Below are 22612 nucleotides of genomic sequence, written 5' to 3'. Positions count from 1 at the left end.
TATGAATACTTCACTGTTATTTTTCATAAAATAATTATATATATATTATATTTAGTATTATAAAAAATTATTTATGTAGATATATATTTTTTAAGTTATGAAAATATTTCACATGCATCCTTTATAGTTTAATTTTTATTTCAAATATAAGCATAATCTGATTATATATATTTCTTTCATTTTTTAATATTTTTCTATACGAAATTCTATAGAAATATATTTTTCAATATAGTTAATACAAAATAATATATAGTTCAATATAGATAAATTAAGTAAAGATAAATATTAAATAAATAATGAAAAATATTTAATAAATAATAAAAATAAAATAAATAATAGAAATAAAATAATAATAAAAAATGACAACAAATATTTTTATTTATTATATTTCTGTATTTACTAATTAATTTATTGTCTAATTTTTGTTATGACAATAAAGACTAAAATGGAAAAATATTAAATTTTTAAATATTATAGACAATTTTAAAAAAAATTTCACATTATGTATAAAAAATATACATGTTAACTTTATAATAATTTAGAGATATTTGTTCTAAAACTTATTTTCAATACTAAGATCTTCCTTCCATTTTAAAACTCTTGAACTTTTCTTTAATTCTTTTTATACAAACTTTTATATAATAAAATTTTATAAGATCAAAAAAACGAAATTTTATACAATACTGTTTTCTTTTTTTTTTTCGATTATAGTCTAACAGGTTATCAGAAAATGTCGAATACACTCTGTATAATATAATATAATATAATATAATATAATATAATATAATATAATATAATAATTGTATATGAATAAGTATACTATACTATATAAGTATACTATATATATAATATTATAGTACATGTTTCATCAGAAAGGAACCTCGAATTAATTTAATTTCGTGAATATTCACATGATCGATTTAATTTATAAAAAGATAAGACGATATTAAAAATATTTTTTTTTTCTTTTCATTTGAATGATGATTTTTATGCTTTTACATGTGTAAATTTTGTTGATAACCTTCGACCTCATTGTACATTTTTCTCACAGCATCTGTTGTATTGTTTGGTAAATAATTTTGGATCGCTGGTGCAATTTTGTTATTGCTCGGTACAATTCCATTGGCCAGATGTGCCACGCCATTTTGTAGCATATGTGCAGCACCATTCGCGATACCGTTTTGTACACGTTCAACACGATTTCTTTGAGCATGTCTCGTATTGTTTTTTAATCCATTTGTAATTCGTGCTGCCCCTGTAAACAGAAATTTCTATCGTGAATAATCGATTAAATCATGTTTTTATTTTTTAAATTATTTTTTTTAAATATTTTCAATTTTTTTTTATACCATTTAATTTGATTCATGATTGACACTTCATTTTATTTAATTCTTTAAAAAGATTCTTATTTAAGAAAATTTCAAAAATTTAAATTTATAACAAAAAATATTTTTCTAAATGATGTTAATTTATTTTTAAAATTTATGAAAACTGTGAACGCAGAATCAATAATTTAAAAAAATATTTTAAATAGAATTTATTTCGTTTCGAAAAATATATAATTTAGATAATTTTTTTTAGATGGAAATATATGAATATTAATTTTTGTTGAATGGAATTACAGATATTTTTTAATAATTATTAATCATTAATCCATTTATTTTTATTTCTATATAAAACTAATCATTTAAAGCAAAAAATTATTAATTTTAAAGATTTTAAATTTGCAAGATTGCAGGAAAAGTGTAAAATAAGTAGTAAGTAATTCTTGTAGTCATGTTTTTCTTATTTTTCATATATAATTAAGTTTCACATAATTCAAAACATCTTATCTATATTCAATTTTATATAATATATCACATATATAAATAATTATATCACATATATAATTTTATTAGAATTGCAAAAATTTGATATTATTAAATATTGATTCTTATAAAAAATGTTTTATTCTAAAATAAGAGTATATATTTATTTTAGCCAATAATTAATTTTTTAATGAAATATAAGAAAATATATTTATTAGTATATAAAGAAAATATGTAATTTAAACAAATATTTTGAAATCTTTGAAATATCTCTATTTTCAAATCAGATGTATGATACATGCTATATAATATATCACTTCAAATTATTTAATATTAACTATTTAAATTTTTGTCTATCTTCTATCATTTTTATTTATTCTTCTATCATAATTTATTTAATAAATAACAATTTAATCAGCCTTATAAGGAACTTTCTTACAAATTAAAAATAGAAAATATTGTTTACCATATATACTTATCCCATTCATATTCTTTATAGTATTAGTTGCTTTTTTTATATTTGATTTACTATCGATTATCTGTTTAGAAATACCATTTGGTATGATTGATTCATTTCTATTGTTAGGAATTAATACATTTGATTTTGTGTTATTTTCATTATCTTGCACTATCTGCGATTCAGGATCATGTGGATCGTTCTCTTCTTTGCGACGTGTTTGTGTCATTAATTGATAAAGTGCAGCTGCAAATTCTTGTTGCACACTTGGTACATCGGTGTCGCCATCAATCTGTATTTAAAATTACTTTAGTTTTCAAGTAATATTTTAAATAATAATTGCAAATAAATTGAAAATTAATTTTTGATTTATAAAACTCGAATTCAAAACTTTGAGAAACTTTAGAAATTTTCAAAATTCAAAACAGAGGAAAAAATTTTCGAAACCTAAAATGTTTATTTTTTTTTTCTTTCTTGTTATTTTGTTTCTTATGAAATAGTATTATTCAAATATTATATCAAAAATTAAAATTTTTTAAATTCAATTTGAACAATATATTATCTTTTTGATTTGCAAAAATTTAAATTTTTATGTTTTTTTTCTACATACATTTTTACATAAAATTTTTTAAATTTTTTAGAGTTTTAAAGTTTCGAATTCATATCTCTAACAATAACTGATAATATTGATACAGTTGGCAATATAATATAATATATTACTAAATAAAGAATTTTGAAGCAAAAAAAAAAAAAAAAAAAAAAATAAACAAATAATATAAAATTCAACGAAAAAACTAGATTTCTAAAAACGATATCGGTACAACTTAATTTTAATTAACTTAATATATTAGACAATGATTAGATTACAGTTTTATTTGCTTCTTTATTTTTTTTGTAGAATGGAAAAATTTTATATTCTTGTTTTTTCAAATTAAAATAAAAGACATACTAATTTCTTTAATATTAAAAAAAACTATTTATTTAGCGCTTTTGATTTTGTATAATAAAAATACGTGAAATATAAAACATATAATAATTGATATTAAATTATTTCAAATATCGCAGTAAGCTAATAACCAGATAATAATCTTTTAAAAGATATTTAGGATTTATTTATATTTTTTTCACAGATTTATTCACAATCAATAATAAGAATTAAATAATAAAAAATTATTAATAATTATATATTACAATATATATATAATATTATATATTATAATTAAATAATAAGAAAAAAATATTTAATTCTCAATTTTATATATAACGTTAATATAATCATAGGAGAGTCGATTTTAGAGATTTCAAAATAGATATAAAAATTGATATATAAATATATTAACATTTGTGTATATATATACACATTTTGGAAAATTTAGAAGTTCTAGGGAAAATATTTTAAATAAATTGAATTGTACTTACAATCGTTAAGCGATTCTCATTATCCAAAGCTTTTAACATAGGCAAAGATACCTCGCGGAAGAGTTCTAATCTCTTTCTAAATGCAGATACATTATCATCCAGTCTTCCTCTGCCAAGTTGCAGTTTTGAACAATCCAGTAGCACTAATGGTGGTTGCTGGCCAAACTGTTAACATTTTTGAAAATAAGCTCAAATAAACTCATTCACGGAATGTTTAATATTAAGTTTTATTTTTATTTTTATTACAACCGCAAAAATAAAGTATTATATAAGCTATTAATAATAATTATTGAAACGCACTATATGTATATGATTTGTTTTATCTCAAATTACCTTATCCTCGAATTCGTGAACTTGATTTAAATCCCTCGGATAACCGTCTATTACTATACCATCCGTGTCTCGATTTAAAATAATCTGTTGCTCCACTACTTGCATCACAATGTCTTGCGATACCATTTCTCCAGAGACAATAGCTTCGTTGACAATGGTATTCGAGGATGCCATTGTTCTTAACAAACCACCGATACTAACTTGAACCCAGCCTGGCATGTTACGAACAGCTTGAGTGCATAGATTTTCTTTATTGCTTCCTGGACCACCTAAGAAAAATGAAATACCAAAAGTATAGCATAATAGAAAAGTTTAATAATAATAATAGGATGATCTTAATCATTGGGCCATCTTTTACAAAAAAAGAACTATTGGATCGTATTTATAAAAATTTTATTAATCAATTAATCTAAATTTAACTTCCATCACTTTCGAAGTAATCTTTGTTTGCATTAATATAAGGATTCCATTTCTTCTATTAAGTTTTTAAAAATATTCTGATAATTTGTATTTTTAATATAATTCTATATAGTCTATAATACTTAATTTGAATGTATCGAAATGATGCTCTTTATACAAGATGTTAATATAATGTAAATGAATATGAAATAATATTCCGTTATTTAATTTTATTTTTTAATTAATTTAATTTTCGAATATATTTCTATACAAAATGTGATAAAAGTTTCGAAAAGTTCACAAATCTTGAAATTTTTTGCTAATTTTTTTTCTCTATAACAAATGAGAAAGTTATGTGAATGTATAAATAATTAATATATTCTCTTTAGCAATTAAAATCATAAACAAAAAGAAAGAGTATTCTTTCAAATATTTTTTTATACTTACCTATAACCCAGATGAACGCAGGTAATCCTTTTCTAGGTTTATCTGCGGTTTTCGTAGGTTTGACATTCACAATGATAGGTAATTGCGTTATTTGTGATACTTCTTTCTTAGGAGATGGCGATTTTGGAGTAGATTCTTTTCTTCTCTCGACTTCTACCTGAAATTTAATTCATTATTCAATGAATAAAAAGTGTGATCTTTACGAGAAACGAATATATTAAAATATAATTATTTTTCATTTTTTTAGTTGCATTTATTTAAAACACTATAAAAATTAAATGACATAGATAATATGTTTAAATATGTATAAAGAAAATAATATAAATTTATTATTCATTACAAATTGCTAAACTGCATTTTTTGATATACTTTTTATATTTTTAAATGTAAAAATTTATAGAAAATTTCTCCACATAAGTCATATTTTATTATTTAAAGAAAATAATATATAATTATTTGTAACAAAATTTGAATATAGATAGGAAATTATTAAAGTCTCATTTCAAATTTTAATAATTTTAATAATTAAAACGAATGAATTATATATATAATATTTTATTTTTTTTAATATTTTTATTTTTATGTAATATAGTAAATAGAAATATATCTATCTATAAATATAAATTTTCTATATTTAGATAGAAAAAGAATTATTTCATAATTGGTAAGAAATAAATTATTATTATTAAAAGATAACAACGTACTTCTGCTTCTAATGATTGAGGGACATTTTTATTTTGTACTTCATCACTTGATAAACCTAGAATTTTGAAAACTGCCTCACGAAAATCCACATAAACTTCATTTGGATTTCTTTCTCCGTTTACCTGTAATTATGAAAAAATACAACAATATTCTTTTTTATACGATTTACATAAAAACAATAATTAAAAGATTTTATATTACTTATGCCAAAAAATTTTAAAAATCGATCCAATAATAATAAAAATAATTTGATTATTTCAAAAACCTTTTCTTACCTCTAATAACATACCACTTTGATCGAAATATTCCGCAACGGGCATAACATTTCTATAAAAATTATAAAGTTCCATCCTGGCAAGTTCGATTACTACTTGTCCAAGCTGCGCTCCGAAATCGATTTGCCTTTCGAGAATTTCTTGTCTCCAGGACACGAGAATTACACCATTGACAATTTTGATCTGTAGAAAAATATTTTCAATTTTCTATAAAATAAAATATATTAGAGCGTTCTCATTTTTGTCTATTTTTTATCTAATTTTCATTATTTATAATTTAATAAATAATTAAACTTTACTTAACATTTTTGTGTATTAACTTTTCTGTTTGTTTTAATTCTAGGATCGATTTTTTAAAAATATTCTAGTATATTACACTTTTTATAAATATACATGCATACATATATATTTCTTTATTATAATATTTTAAAGTCAAGTTTCCTAATTTTTAATTATTTAATATTAAATATATATTATAATTTATTAATCTTAATCTTAATTTTTAATGTTAATCTCAATTATTATAATTTATAAATTTGATGTTTATTAAATAATGTCATTAAATAGAAAATGAACATTAAAGATAAAACTAATTGTTAAATTAAATAAATATTAAAATATATGATACTGTTTATATTATTAAAATATTCAGAAACTTACTTTTTCGGCATATTCAACTACGTCGCGCATATTACGTGGATAACCACTAACAAGAAAGACTTTGGAACCTGGAGACATTTTTATTTCGAGCATAAGGACTTCCGCGACGGTTTTACTGCTAAGTTGTCCAAAATCTTGCATATCTATCGTAAAAATAAAAGATATAACAATAAAAATAAGAATATTAATATAAGATGTTAATGTGAATAATCGTAGAACATTGATATATTAATATCTATTAATATAAAATGATTAGAATTTCAATTGGATTAAATTGAAAAAAATCATTTTGATTATTAAAGCATATATAATAAATGAAAATAAGGATTTACAGAATTTTTAAAAATATTAAAAATATTTATTTTTAAATTAGTATATTCTTTAATAATAATTTTTGAAATTTGCGTAATAAATTTATTTCTCATGAAGCATTATAGTTTTAATTATCATTAAATAGTTTTAATCGTATACATTTTTACATAATATTTATTAATTTATTTAATAAGAATATTCCTTTTTTCGTGACTTAATAATTTACAACTAATATACATGCATATAAATATACCATTTCCTAAAGCATATTGTTGAAGAAGATCCATCATATTGATGTGTGTTATGCCCTTTTTCTCTTGCATTAAATTATCACAATGTGTCACCTTTCCACTACCGGGTCCACCTAAAAAAAGAATGAAAATCATATAAAAATAATATATAAAAATTATTATGTTCTTATTATATTATGTTTTTACTTTCAATATAACATTTTTTTGAATAAAAATTTTTTGAAAAACATTGACGTGGTATATATATATATATATAAAATATATATACATATTAAAAATTTTAAATATTTAAGATATAATAAAATTTATAAAAAAAAGTGTATTCTTTTTATATTAAATATGTACATAATGTAATATAATTTTATTTTTTTAATTTTCTAAGAAATATTGTACTTTTTGTACATATACTTTACATAGAATACGAACCAAGTACAAATATAACAGGTACTTTTGGAACTTCGAATTTAACTGAACCAACATTTTGTTGCGGAAAATATCCGTTGGGAGGAGTTGATAAAAGACCAGCTTCTCCTCGCCATTTTCCTGCGCTTCGAGCATCAGCTTCCTCGAACACCTGCGATCCATTTTGTTGGTCTGTAATAAAAATTCTCGTTTAAAATTAAAATAAAACATGATAAATATTTTTGTTATTAATGCACTTATTTGAGATTTATTTGATGAAAGATTTATGAAACAATTTGCATTTAGTCCTTTTAATTTTAAATAAATAAATATCGATTTTTAATTTTTATATATATATATTTTTTAAACAATAATTAATTATTGCTTAAATTATGATGTAATTAATATAGTTTGTAATATATATATATATATAATCTATTGTAACATATATAACACTTTCATTTCCTCTTATAAAATATTAGAATAATTATTATTCGAAATATAATTAATAATTTTATCTTAATATAAGTAATATGTTATTTGTAAATTATACAGCAATTAATATAAATTAAGATTGTATTTTTAAGGGATTATTAGTTTTTGAAATAAATACAAATTTTTATTTTATAATTTAGAAATTTAATAAAATATATATTATTATTACTTGTTTGTTGTATAATAAATATTGATTTAATTCATTTTAACATCATAAAATATATAATAATAATTATATTCATTTAAATATTATTTTGTTTAGGAAAATCTAATTTATTGGCTTTTGCTGATTTTTATTTGATTATTTATATTAATTACATGATGCCAAACAGTAGATTAATTTTTTTTTGGAACTCAGTAACAGAATAAAGTATTTTTTCATTTTTAATGCATCCTTAATACTTTTTTGAAATTTTTTGTAATTATATTATTTTTTTTTATAAAAAAGTTAAATTTATATTTTTTTTAAAGCAACAATATTAATAGAAAAAGTTAATGATGTAATTATCCATATCTATCTGCTATATTATATCTAATCTATATTTGAAAATAGTTTAACTGCATAAATTATTTTTATTATCATTGATATTATTTTTTTTATTGTTGATTTAAAATATCATTAAGAGATACATATAATACAGTACTACATCAATATATTTAGTAAATTTTTAAATTTGTTCTAAAAAATGAAAATTCATGAGAAAAAATTTTATTCTGTATTCGAAGATTTATTAAAATTTTGAAAAGATATAATTATATATTTTATAAATATATAAAATATATATTTTTGGCAGAACGTTATTTAGAAAACAATTTTTACAATTTTGAATAATTTAATTTCTGTATTGCATGCACTATTGCGTGACAATTTATATCAACCAAGCTTATATACATTTGCATATGAACGATTACAAATTGAGTAACATATTTATTATATTTACATGCCATTACTCTCTATGTGTATTCATAGTTTTTCTTTATTCAATGAAATCTCCAATATTGAAAGATTTATTTATAAGTATTTTTTATTATCTGAAAATTCTACTAACAAATAGTGAAAACTACTAAACTATCATATCTACTATCTAATATCTATACTTTATCTATATCTATTATTATTCAATCCATTCTACTATTCAAACACTTTTCTATCTATATATTATTAAAATAAATAAAGATGTAAAACAGAAGTATATATCTTCCTACAATCTATCTTCCTACAATATTTTTTCTATTATTGAAGTATGAAATTCATATCTGTATATATATTATTGTAAATATATTATGTACTCTATTTTATGTACATCAAAAAAAAAAAAGTTAAAATGAAACGAAGATACTTTAAAAGTTAGAAAATATAAAAATTTACAAAAATATTGGGAATTATTAATGATATTAAAAAATACAAAAATACAATTAAAAATTATTCAATTATTTTTACAATGAAATTAAAATATAAAAATCTAAATCCTGCTATCTTATCGTCAGAAAGATAAGAATATGTGGATCTATATTGTGAAAAAAAATTTTAGAACTTAATTATCAATTGAAAGGATTTAAATGAATTCGAAAAACAAATAGAATTCAATAAAGTTTAATGTATTAAAAAATATATAATTTATATATAATTTATATATACACATATATTTTATTTAAAAATATTATTATCATGCTTTATCTTATTATCTTATTATTATCTTATTGTTTTTGAAATATTATATGTAATAAATAATATAATCACAAAATAATAAATAATCACAAAGAAATACGAAAATTTTATATTCGAATATATCTTTTTAATTAATTTAGATTTCAATGTATTACTTTTGAAATTTTATATAATAAATAATATAATAAAAAATATTTTAAAAAATCAGGTAAATTTAATATAATTGTTAATCAATTTATTTTAATTGATTATTATTTAACAATATAATTTCAATCCATATTTTAAAATATGAAAATTAATGGTACGATTTCAGCAATTTTCTATTAATTTATTCTATTCTATTTAATTTATTATTGATTATTAATCGAAATAATTATTATTATTATATGTATATATATGTATATATATTAAATATATATTAAATTTATCTTCTTATTAATTATAATATTTATTTTGCTAATATTAAAACCTAACGAATTAATATTAACATTATAAAGAAACATAATACATAATAATATTTTACATGTCAAATATTAATGATAGTCACATTAGTAGTAATTTAACGAAAATATATAAATCTTTGATAAATTTTTTATAATAAGAAACAGAAAATTTCTTAAGTAAGACATATTCTTTAAAATTGATCATTCTTGGATTGCTTTGGTTTCATCACAATTTATTTTCACACCGATTCTGCAATATGTAAACACTCGAGTTCTTCAAAAAACCTACATTTTTTCGAATTCATAAATAGATTTGTCTAAATGCAGAAGAATACTTTCTCCAAATTCATTATTTCTTTCATTTCGTTCATTATTGTCATTTTTTTCATATTATTCCTTTTATTATTACCTTTTCTTATTAATTTTAAAAATTATTACGTCATTTAGATAAACCAGGATGTAAATGTGGTAGAAATGTTATAGAAATTAAACTGTTATAATCCTATATTTTTATGCAAAAGTTTTTTTTTTATCTTTTCCATTTATTGAAATCTATAAATAGCTGTTTTGTAGACCAATAATGAAAAATTAAATGGAAAATGGAAAATATTCTTTACTTTAAGGAAAAAAGAATAGGAATTTTTTTTTATTTATTTTGTATTAATTAACGACAATCGATATAAAATCTTATGTTTTTTTTTACAAGTATGATCGGGAAAGACGAAAATTCTTTGATAGTTTGTTTAATTTTTTGAGAATATTTTAGTGCTTGTTTAATAGAACGATATCGATTTTATGTTGAATAATATCGCATTTATCAATTTCTTGAAGATTCTTTGTGAAAACATCTTAAAATTCGAAAATTCAATTCTGTTTTTTTATTAATTTTTCTGTACATTGTTTATAGAATTTCTATAAATGATTAAGAACTCTTTCTCTTTTACTCTCATTTTTTTCTTTCTTATTCTTGAAAATGATTTCTCTTTTATTAATAAATATTTTTCTAATCGAAAAATGTAATCGATATTTATATTTTTTAAAGAAATTAATATCTAAGAGGGAATTTTCATTCATATAAATAAATCTTTTCTTTTTTTAAAAATTTTCTATTTTTTAAAATAAAGTTACCGACCATAATTATATAACTTTTCTTCAAAGACTATTTTTTAATTGCGCAAGATTAGCTACAAGATCTATTTTCGAAATATAAGATATTAAAGCAATAATCTAATAATTTTAATGAATTCTAAAATAATATCTTATAATTTTCAAGAGATATAAATTTTTTCTAATTAATATAATTTCAGCGAAATAAAATTAGGTGCTATAAAATATGTTCGCAAGGGATTAGCGGAATGGTTAGATAGAAGCAACAAAACAAAAGAAAAATTAATATACAAAATTAATGATCGAAACTTATTTATAATATTATTTATATATTATTATTTATTAAATTTATGTTAGATGAAGATATGATAGAGATGATATGATAGAGATAAGCTGAGACTGAAATATGATGAAGACAATATGGATTTACTTTATCTCCATCTTCGTTCAATTTATAGTTAAAAAATAATATGATTTTTTCTATATTAATCAATCCTCAAAGAATAATTAAAAAAAGAATATTCTTATGAATATTATGAATATTATGCATGTCGATATAAAGCAATGTAATTAAATATTGTAGATATTTCATTTTTTCTTTTTTTCTTGATAATTGAAAAGTAAAACAACATTTTATGTACCTTATGTATATCTAATTTTAAATAAATCAAATAAAAAAATAATAAAAATATAAAGTATCATAATTAAAAATTTTAATAATAATTTTTGTAAATAATATGTAAATAATTTTTTTTCTTGATGATTTTCTTTTTTTCTTATTGAAATTGAAAAAAATCTGATCATAAACCAGGTTATCTAGCATGTCATATTTAATTATTCATAAATATATTTATTCGAACATTTCTATATTATAGCACAGCATACGTATGCATATATACATATTGAAATGTATAGAATATATTATTTAGATGTGAGTTTATTTTTGGAATTTATTATGTATTATATATACATATATATTTACATATGATCACATATATAATATAAGTATAATTAAGTCTACATGATAAAAATTGCTCGAAATATATATATATATATATATGTATATATGCATAAATTTGTATGCATTACATAATGCATACATTCTATTAAAATAAAATAAATTTATTAATTCGAGAGATTTTTAATTTGATTAAAAATTATTATTTTAAAAGAAATTACCTACTTATCGATATTCTTTACTGCATATAATTATGTAACAATATAATAATTGTCGAAGTGAATATTTGAATATTCTTCAAATGTGAAATTTATCATGATAGAATACCGTGTCACACAATGTAATGTTATTTCTTTGCAATATCGATTAAACTGTAAACGTAAACTGTGTATAAACTATGTTCTTATGGTCTTCTTTGTACTATAGAGAAACGTGTCTAATGTTGAAACATCTACTTACTTACGTGTCCATAAACGAACGAAACACATGCCAATGGGACAACGTGAAAAAGATGGTCACATGTAGTGATCGGAGATATAAATTAAAAATTATGCTCAAGATTGTATGTAAGGTTTAATAGTTTAATAGTAAGTTTTTTAATAAGAGAGATTTTATGTAAGTTTTCTTTAAGAAAAATATATTTTAACTGTTTTTACGCATTAATTATATTTATTATTGATTTTCGATATAAAAATTTTTCGTAAATTGTGATGCTCGTGATAAAGAAGAATTGAATTTAATTTAATTTGATGGCAATAATATACATATAATATTATTAATAATATACATTTTTTTATATACTTTTAATAATTGCTGATAATATTAACAGATAACGAGTAATTGAGCAATGAAGTATTTTCCTTGTATTATAAAATGGAAGTTAAAAAATGTTTTAGTTATAGAAAAAGAATTGAAAAAAGAAAACATCAAATTTTTTTTTGTAATGTTAAAAAAATAGATATGAAATATTTGATTAAAAGTTGTCTGGAAATTTAGAATAATAGATTTAGGAATTTAATCTTAAGAACATCATTCTATATTGTTTTATTTATTAATTGTAAATAAATAAATATATATATATATATATATATATATATATATATACATTTATATATATATATATACATTTACTAGTAATTTAAATTTATTACATTTTATCACACGTCTTTAAATATATTTCAATATTTTTGTTTAATTATATTTTTTTTTAATTCAAATATAATAATATTTATTCAAGTATTTCATGTAGACATTTTATACATGTTCAAATAAAGATAATAGAAAATTTATAAAGTAATTTGAAAGATAAAAATAAACATAAAAGTTGATATGCAAAAATATCTATTCAAATTTAATTTATTTTTTGGTATAAGTAATTTAATTTTGTACTAAATAAAGAGATTTTTTTACTTATTAGATGAAGTGATGAAATGGCTTTATGTCTATCATATTTTATCTTTGACTTATTTTCTTTAGTGTAAAATTAATTTATAACTTGATAAATAAGTTTGAACCAATATTTTTGTACATTAATTTTTTTGTTTATTTTAGTTTTTAAAATCTTTTAAATTCAATTCTTCGTTCAAATACCTCAGTATAATTTTAAATAGTATATGTATATCCTTATATATTCTATTAAACATTTAATTTCTCAACATTTTATAAATATAGGTATAATGTATAATCTAATTGTTTTTAATCGTATCATAACGACAGAAAATTATAAAAAATTTAAATTAAATTAAATAATTTAGAAAATAATTATTTGAGAATTTTTAGCACAATTAATATCAAATACAAAAAAATTATTTGTTCTTTGTTATATATATCATAATAACATTAAAAATTTATTATTTATTAGCTTGTCAAAATCTCTTTTAAGTTTCTTGTAAAAAATCAAGAAAAATTGATTGTTTTACAAAAATTTTTATACAAGAAAATATTTTAACAAGAATTTAATAATAATGTATGGAATAAACAAAAAATAGAAAATTATGCCTGAAATTTAATTTAGACTGTTTTAATTTTGTTTCCATTAGAAAGGAATATAAACACGCTTGTTAGGTAACGACGAACATCATGGACTTATGTATTTGTAATATTGATTTCGTTACATGACTCATGACTATAGAAATTTCTTTGTTACCATCAAGGTATTCATTTCCACGTAAATCGTCGAGTCTATGGCATGTCTCATTGATTTGTAAAGAAAATATATCTATGTAATATAAAGAAACTACATATAATGAAAGAAACATATTTGCTTAATACTCAATTAGTATCATTGGAATATGGATATTAAATATCAACAATTTAGATTGGATTGCTATTTTATTTTGTAAGCTATATAAATTAATACACACACACACACACACACACACACACACACACACACACATGTATGTATATATATGTTTAATTTTTAATCTATTGAAAAGTCATTAATAGATTTTATTGTTTAAATTTAAAAAACAGAATAATATTCAATATTTTAAATCAATATTTTTCATTATTTTTTACGATATCTTTGAGTTAACAAATCTAATATTTTAAAACTGTAATAGTTAAGTTTTTGCAAAATATAATATATATAGAATAATAATTTTTATTTTTATATTGGAAATTTTATAGATTATAGATTATAGAAATTTTATATATTGTTATAGAAAGTTTAATATTCACTCAAAAAAGTGAAAATATTTTTAAAAAATATTGCTAAATATAAAAATATTTATAATTAACAAAATATCAACATTTTTAAAATTTTTATTAAGATTATTATGATTATAATGTTACAATTATGATTATTTATTTAAATAATTAAAAAATTTTATTTATATTTAATGCGAAGAATCACTATATAAAAATCTATTTAATATGAAATCTTTTAAAATATCATTTATAATGATATTTATTATTAATTGAGTTATAATAAAAAAAGTAGTAAAATATCTTATATACAAGTTTTAAATATCTTTGAAAGATTATAAAGGTCAAAATAAATATAAAAATTGATATACAAAAATATTGATTGAGATTTATTTATTAAATTATAAGCAATTCAAGTTTCTTTTATAATAGGTAAAACAATACAAAGATAAAACTCAACAAATAAAAGATAAAACAAAGTTATTACTTTATTTGCATTTTATTTCATCTAATTTCAATTCTTCATAACTCAATTTTTCATAAATAAACCTTATTTTTGTATATCAATTTTTGAATCAATTCTTCGAAAGTATCCCACGAATATATTAACATCTTATATATGTATATACATATACATCTATAAATCTATAAATCTACATGTATAATTTTCAATTTTCTTCTTGCCTATCAAGATCAAGATCTAATTCATATCAAAAATGAGTTTCTACTTTTCTTTTGGGAAATCGTTGGAAGACTTTATCGATTGAATAATACATATATGTAATGTCAAGTACAAGGTATATGTGGGTCACACGTGTATTGTGACTTAACATGGTGAAAATGAAATGATATTTTGCCAAGTTATCATGTTTTATTATTTAAAAATGCTGTTTAGTTGTGCAATCAAATAGAGTATAAAGAATTCTAATTAGATAAAATAGTAAAATATAAATGTAACTAAGATAAAAATAAAGGATATTTGTAAATGTTTCTTCTTTTTTTATTTGTAGATATATTAAAATAATTCACATATATTATTTTAAAAAGAGAAAATAACATTAAACAATTTTAAATATGTAATAATGTAAATGTAAATGCTATACGAGAAATTTTATTGATTTAAATTTTATTTAATTAAAATATGTCACTACATTACTTATTAGAAATAAAATTTGCAAATAAAATGAATTTAAAATTTTAAATAAAGAACTAAAAACAATCAAGTTTTTAGTATCAAAGTTAAAATATTATCAGCATAAGATATAAAAAAGGAAAGAAAAAAAACAATATTTTAATAAAATGATGGCAAGATATTAGAAATATTTAAAATAAAATAATTTTTAAATATTAAATTTTATATAAATAAAAATTAAAAATAATTAAAATATTTATATCATTTTATAAATTATATTTAAATATTTTTTTCATAATAAATTTTAAATTTTCATTCATTAAGTGTCATAACATTTTTTATAAAACCCTTTAAGTAAAGTTATTTTTATTATTTTTATAATTATTAAAAAGATAATTATGAAATTTATAATTAAATCATAATAAAGATAAAAATTGGAGATTATAAGATAATACTCTTATTTATTTCTTCTCTATTGTTTTCTAGAATTATTAAAACTCAGATTCGTAGTCAATCAATAGATATAATAATCAATTTTTTAATTTGCAAACAATTAAATTTTTTCTTTCTTTATATTTCAATATATAATTATAGTGTAATAGATTCCAATTATAATGAAATCAATTAAAATGAGTTTTAAATTAAATTAAATTGCTATTAGTTAAATTTATATTGTTACAATATTCTAATAAATTATTTACACAAATTATTTTTGATTTCGAGAGTTTTAAGCAACATTAAAATTTAATGATTTTAAAATTTCAACTCTAATATCTCAACTCTAATTATTTTCCATTATCCTAACATTATATTATTTCCTATATTATTTTACAATGAAATTTGAGTTATAAAAAGAAATATTTATTTCACATATGGTTAATTTGAAACAATATTACCTTAAGAAATAACTTTTCTCAGAATTAATCATTACTATTTCATCAAATTTTGTCTATTTAATATTTACGCGAGAATTTGACTTTACAATGATTTAGAGTGCTAAAAATAAAGAGGGAACACTAAAACGCCATTGGACTTAGATATGAAAACTTAATTCATATTGATTCTGACGAGTTCATACATCGGATAGTCAAACGTTCAACGTCACCTTACCGTGTTGTTTTCTTCTGATAAATAAGGAAAAGAAATAAGAAAAACTAGCAAGTTAGAGTATTTTAAATGAAATTCAATTTTTAATATATATAAAATGTATTTAAGTGTATTAAAGTTAAATATTGATATTGTTTTTTTGAATATTGATTAATTAAGATAAGTCAAGTATGCAATATAAATTATAGGCTAAAAGCTAAAGCGTGAAACTTTTTTAATTTTATATCCTATATAGCAAATAATAAATGAATTTATTATATTTGTATATTGATGTAATAAATTATGTAATAGTAATATATTTATTATATTATATAGATTTATTATATTTGTTTTATATTTCATTATATTTATTTTCTTATATTTTCTAGTTTTATAATAAAATTTTAATTTATCTTTATAATAAATATATTTTAAATATATTATTATTTTATTATTCTAAAATTTTTATTATTCTATTCTTTTTATTAAAATCATTTATTATTTCTTTTTATTAAAATTAATGACATCAAATTAATCAAAGTTTTTTATCATTAAATATAGTGATGCAATTACAGAATGCAATTGATATGATTATCAATGTTTATGTGAATATAATTGTGTTAGTGAATATGTATTTATATAAATAATTATAATAAATAATTATAAGAAATAAAATAAGTAAATTAAGGATTAATAAATATAAAAATAAAAATAATTAAATAAATATAAAAATGTGATTACATTTTTTAAAAATATATAATATATTTGTAATGTTTGTACTTATTCATAATAAAACATTTATCTTTTTTATAAAAATAATATTTCTTATGAAATTTATATATATATTTTATATAAGAAATTTTATTCATTAAAAAGTACTTATTTTATACAATGAAAAGTGAATGAAAAATAATAAAGTAAAATTCTGATATTTTAAAATTAGATATTCAACGATAATTAGACTGTATTTTTAATACGATGAAATGAAAAATATAATTGAAAGAATGATTATGATTAATAATGCTATTTATTAAAAAAAATAAAAAAATATGTAAAATGCATATGTATAAAAAATAATGTAAATATATCGATATGATAATAATTATTGATAAATAGTGATTGATATACGTAAGACATATTTACAGTTTAAATTATATTGAATTATTGAAATTTTTACCGTATTTATTATTTATTTGGTACATAACAATTTATTATTGATTTTTTATTTATATAAAACAGAAAAATTGAGACACATAGAAAATAATATATGTATATACATATCAACATTGAATTTTCTTTATATGAGAAAAAATTGAATAAACAGTGTACGTATATCTGGTAGAAATTGTATAATAATATCGCAATATATTATTTATTATTTTTAAATATATAAAGATATATTTTGAAGTATTTTATATATTTTAAAATAATATATTTGCACAAAATTTTCATATTATTTATAAAAAAATATATATTAAAAATAATAAATTAATTCATAATTTATAATGAAATTTAACTGTATATAGTTTATTATATAGTTTATTTTTTTTATTATATCATAATATTCTTGGATCTATTAAACAAAAGGTTAAAAAACATTCTAATCTATCTATTAAAGTCTCTATTTCATAATGCAACAGGTTTCCAAATTAAGAAAAGAATTTCTTTGTTAAAAGAAATCTTTAATAACAATATTTAATTAATAATGTTCAAAAGTGAATTTTCGCTTGAAATGAATTCTATTTATATCTGAATTTTAAAAATTTTAAAAATCAAGATTTATTAAGATTTTACTGTTTTAAATGAAATTCTCGACAAAAAAAGACATTTCTTGACAAAAAAGAAAAAAAAATTATAAGCATTTCGAGAATTTCAAAAGATTTGAGATTTCATAAAGTTTTGAATTCGAATTTCATGAATTTGAAAATCAGATTTCAATTATCTCTAGTTTCTATTTATAACGAGTTATACATAAAATTTTGAGATTAAAGTATTAATATAAGTATAATAGTATTTTTAAAAAGTACTTACCAGTGTCCAGGCAAATGCCCATAGTAGGTCGTTCGAAGGATGCCAAGATCCTATCACGGCCATTTACTCACATTCTTCCAACTAATTAATTCACCTTTTTTCGACACGTTTCTTCGAGAACCAGTTATTACAATCAACAATTTACTTTTCACATTAGAAACTTTTTTATTCACAAAACTTTTTTTTGTTGATAGTTTCTTCTTTCTTCGAAACAATTTTCAACTAAGATTTTTCACTTTTTTAAAAACGGAATCGATGATATATTCCTCACAGAAGCAGATCAATCGGATATCGATTATCTAAGACCGATAAATCGATATTCAAGAATAGATAAAAGCTCGATTCGTCGTGGTTTTACTACTGCTCGGTTAAATCGTCGTAGTTTTTTCAAAAAAATCCTCAAAACGATTGTGAATAACAATACTATCCACATGTAGTAAAATTTTAATTACGAGATTCAATGCATCTTTTTTCATTGGTTGTTTTTTGAACGTGTTCATCTTTAGCGTGAACGATTTTGCGTGAAATTATTCAGCGATCTGCAAAACAATTGCCAATGTTGATTAATTTTATGCGATTATAAGAAATATTGTAATCAATTTACATCTCATGTAACTCTAATCAAGTATATAAAGATAGATAGAAGTATATAAGATAGAATAATAAAATTTGTCTTTTTTTTTTTAAATATTTATATATTTACATATTTTATATATTATTTTATATTTTAAAATATAAAATTATGAATAAAGTTTTGAAATGTATTCTAATTTTATTTTTTAAGATATTAAATTGTAAATATATATCGTATTATAAATAGTTTTAAATAAAATTAGTTGTAAGTAAATAGTTCTAATAAAAATTAACTAATAAAATATTTATAATTTTTTGGAATTTGAATTATAATCATTATATTTAAATAATAAAAGCTAATATTTATATATCTATTAATATTTCATTATTGAATATATCTCAATATTGTTTACACATATAAATATATATTCTGCATCTACAATCAGATTAAGGTAAATATAAAGTAAATAATATTATTGTGATATACTGTTGGATTTATATTTATTTTCGAGTCAATATAAACTGCCATAGTTAATGCTGATTACTATTTTATGATATGTTAGATATATACATATATATATATATATATAGATTACAGGAGAAAAAAAATTTTTTTACGTTGTATATGAGATCATTGGAAAATAAATATATATTATCAAGTGTATATCAATTTGGATTTTTTTGTACCATTATTTCATTTGTTCATTCTAATATAATTTTCTAATATAATATCATAGAAATCGTACAATTTAAAAAAAATATTTTGTATCAAATTCTCTATAAAATTAAATATTCTTTGATTTGTTTTTTTCTGTATGTATATGCAACAAAAATAAATAATAATAATAAGTAATAAATGAAAATAATAAATGAAAATATGAATATATTTTCTGTTGAATTCTTTATATTTCAATATTATTAATATGATGAAATTTGTAAAAATGCATAAATTTCAACTATCTATCTAATCATCAGAAATCTGAATTTAAATTTTATTACACATTTTTTTTATTTCCTTTAAATTTAAAATATTATATTTTTAGAAAATATATTCGAAAATAAGGATATCTCTATTCCTTAAACTTTCACATTATGTGCACAAAATTTCTAAACAAATCTCATAAACAGAATTATTATCCTTGATAATAATTATAATATTGATTTTCTTGCATGCAAAGTAAATATATTTAAATCTGCAATGTGAAAACGAGTATAATAATTATCGAACTTATTATTGTATCTTCGTTATATTGTTTTTTTGTATTTGAAAGACCTTTTGACCTATTTAATAACGTAAAAAAAATAGATGAATTTAATAAGTTATTTTAATGTTTTAATAATTTGTACATATATTAAATATTTTTCCATCGATCCATATATTAATTTATTAATTATTTATGAATCATTATCATGAATCATATCATTTATCTTTTTAAAAAAATATACACCACAATACTTATATGTGAAAAATAAATTAAAAGATTTAATAACAAAATAAATTTCTATCTATTTCATTAACAATTTTTTTATAAAAATTTGTATTTAAATAAATACTGTCTAATAATAAATTATGATATTATAATGTTAAATAAATAAAATATGATTTAAAAATTATTATATAATAATTTAATATTTAAATTGTACATAAAAGGAAACAAAGCTATATTATAATATTAGATGAACAAATAAAAAAGAAGTAAAATTATCTTTATTTATTTATACTATCAATAATTTGTAACAATTACTCAATCGAATAAGATACAATTTTATTACGAATATTACATTTTTGAATGAACATTAAGAATAAACAAAATTAAAATTGTAATTCCTTTTCTAATATAATATAATGCATTAAAGAATCAATCTCTTCCCAGATTTCTATCAAAACAAAACAATTCGATAAAAAATATCCACAATCTAATAATTTCAAATAACATAATTAAAAAAGAATCTTTTCTATCGAAATATCAATCGAGTCTCATTCTATCGAAAAAAACATCGATCACGTAATCTTCTGGGAAAAGCAAACCACGCGACAGGAAGGATCACTGTGACACGATTCCAATTCTCCTATAAACGAGTTAAAAATTTTTTATAATCCCTTCGAATTGTTTTGTTATTCCAACCAATTATCTAATTGGTTTATTATTCCAACAATTAAATCATAATAGAAGTATCATGCGCAATGATTAAAAAGTCGAACTGATCAACTCGATCGAGGTTAATTATTTGATTTGTAAAAAGTTAAAATTACGATAAAAAATTGATAAAATGAGTAACAATAATAATACATCGCATAATACTAAAGTAAAGAACTTTTCAAAGAAAAAAATAGAGTTGATCATTTATGACTTTCGACAATTGCACAATTGCAACGTTCACAAACTTACATGATAGATACACGAGAAAGTTCTTTCTTCTTAATTCTTGTTCTTTCCATGTGATTTCACCTTTTATGAAGATTTATGATGTTTACAAGTTGTCAATTGTAAGATCGAAAGGAACTCTGTTTCCGACGGTTAAAATCACGAGGCTTTCTGAACGGAACTTTCACATAGACAGAGGTTTCCTGGTCGCGGCGTGTTAACGCTGTAATGGATTGTTAGAAACAACTAGAGGTCGTAGTAAGAGTCAATCGTCGTCATAGATACGCCCATGCGCACCTTAATCCTTTTTTCTATGACGATGTTCTAACGCGTGTATACGTGTTTTGCATATGTTGAGTTAATGGTCATCCTTTTCGCGCTCGTTATAACATGTATGGGTATGCGTGCATGTTTCAATGTCAAGTTCCTCGCTAGGCCAGACGGTTCTCGAACGAGCGTAATAACCAGCTGGAAATGAATTAATCCCCTCCATTGTTTGCACTATTTGTAACTATCGTAGAGATAGCAATGTTACGTGATCTTCTTTTTTAATTTCGTTATTGATGAACAAAGCAAAATATTTTGAAATAGATAAATAAAAATAAAGATCTTTATTTTTTTCGAGTGATATAAGA

General features: G+C 19.6%; 1 protein-coding gene across 2 annotated transcripts; it reads right to left on the bottom strand.

The window, feature by feature from the left end:
• Positions 1 to 360: 360 nt before the first annotated feature.
• Positions 361 to 22229, bottom strand: LOC100867382 (adenylate kinase isoenzyme 5). 2 transcript variants are annotated; one of them, XM_003698136.4, is made up of 12 exons: positions 22002 to 22229; positions 19039 to 19577; positions 7493 to 7660; positions 7069 to 7179; positions 6504 to 6646; positions 5844 to 6026; positions 5568 to 5690; positions 4864 to 5020; positions 4018 to 4286; positions 3685 to 3849; positions 2275 to 2557; positions 361 to 1255 (listed from the first exon to the last, which is right to left on the bottom strand). In XM_003698136.4, exons 2-12 carry the CDS (start codon positions 19058 to 19060, stop codon positions 996 to 998), a joined length of 1884 nt encoding a protein of 627 aa, XP_003698184.1. In that variant the 5' UTR covers positions 19061 to 19577; positions 22002 to 22229; the 3' UTR covers positions 361 to 995. The 2 variants fall into 2 exon arrangements, with proteins under 2 accessions (XP_003698184.1, XP_031775468.1); XM_031919608.2 differs by lacking the exons at positions 7069 to 7179; positions 7493 to 7660; positions 19039 to 19577 and having other exon boundaries at positions 22002 to 22228.
• Positions 22230 to 22612: the final 383 nt, after the last annotated feature.

This window comes from Apis florea, unplaced genomic scaffold (assembly GCF_048593485.1).
Source record: "Apis florea isolate Af1SG1 unplaced genomic scaffold, ASM4859348v1 contig_3391_pilon, whole genome shotgun sequence".
Taxonomy (NCBI): Eukaryota; Metazoa; Arthropoda; class Insecta; order Hymenoptera; family Apidae; genus Apis; species Apis florea.
Note: the sequence above shows the minus strand (reverse complement) of the source record. Positions and strands in the feature narration are given on the sequence as shown.

Bases quoted from the DNA above. Each gene is read 5' to 3' on its own strand.
- LOC100867382 (XM_003698136.4), bottom strand. From the start codon at position 19,060: ATGGGCATTTGCCTGGACACTG. The intron at 6,647-7,068 runs GTATATTTATAT...TTTTTACGATAG, and splicing joins ACAATATGCTTTAGGAAATG to ATATGCAAGATTTTGGACAA. The intron at 5,691-5,843 runs GTAAGAAAAGGT...TCATAATTACAG, and splicing joins AAAGTGGTATGTTATTAGAG to GTAAACGGAGAAAGAAATCC.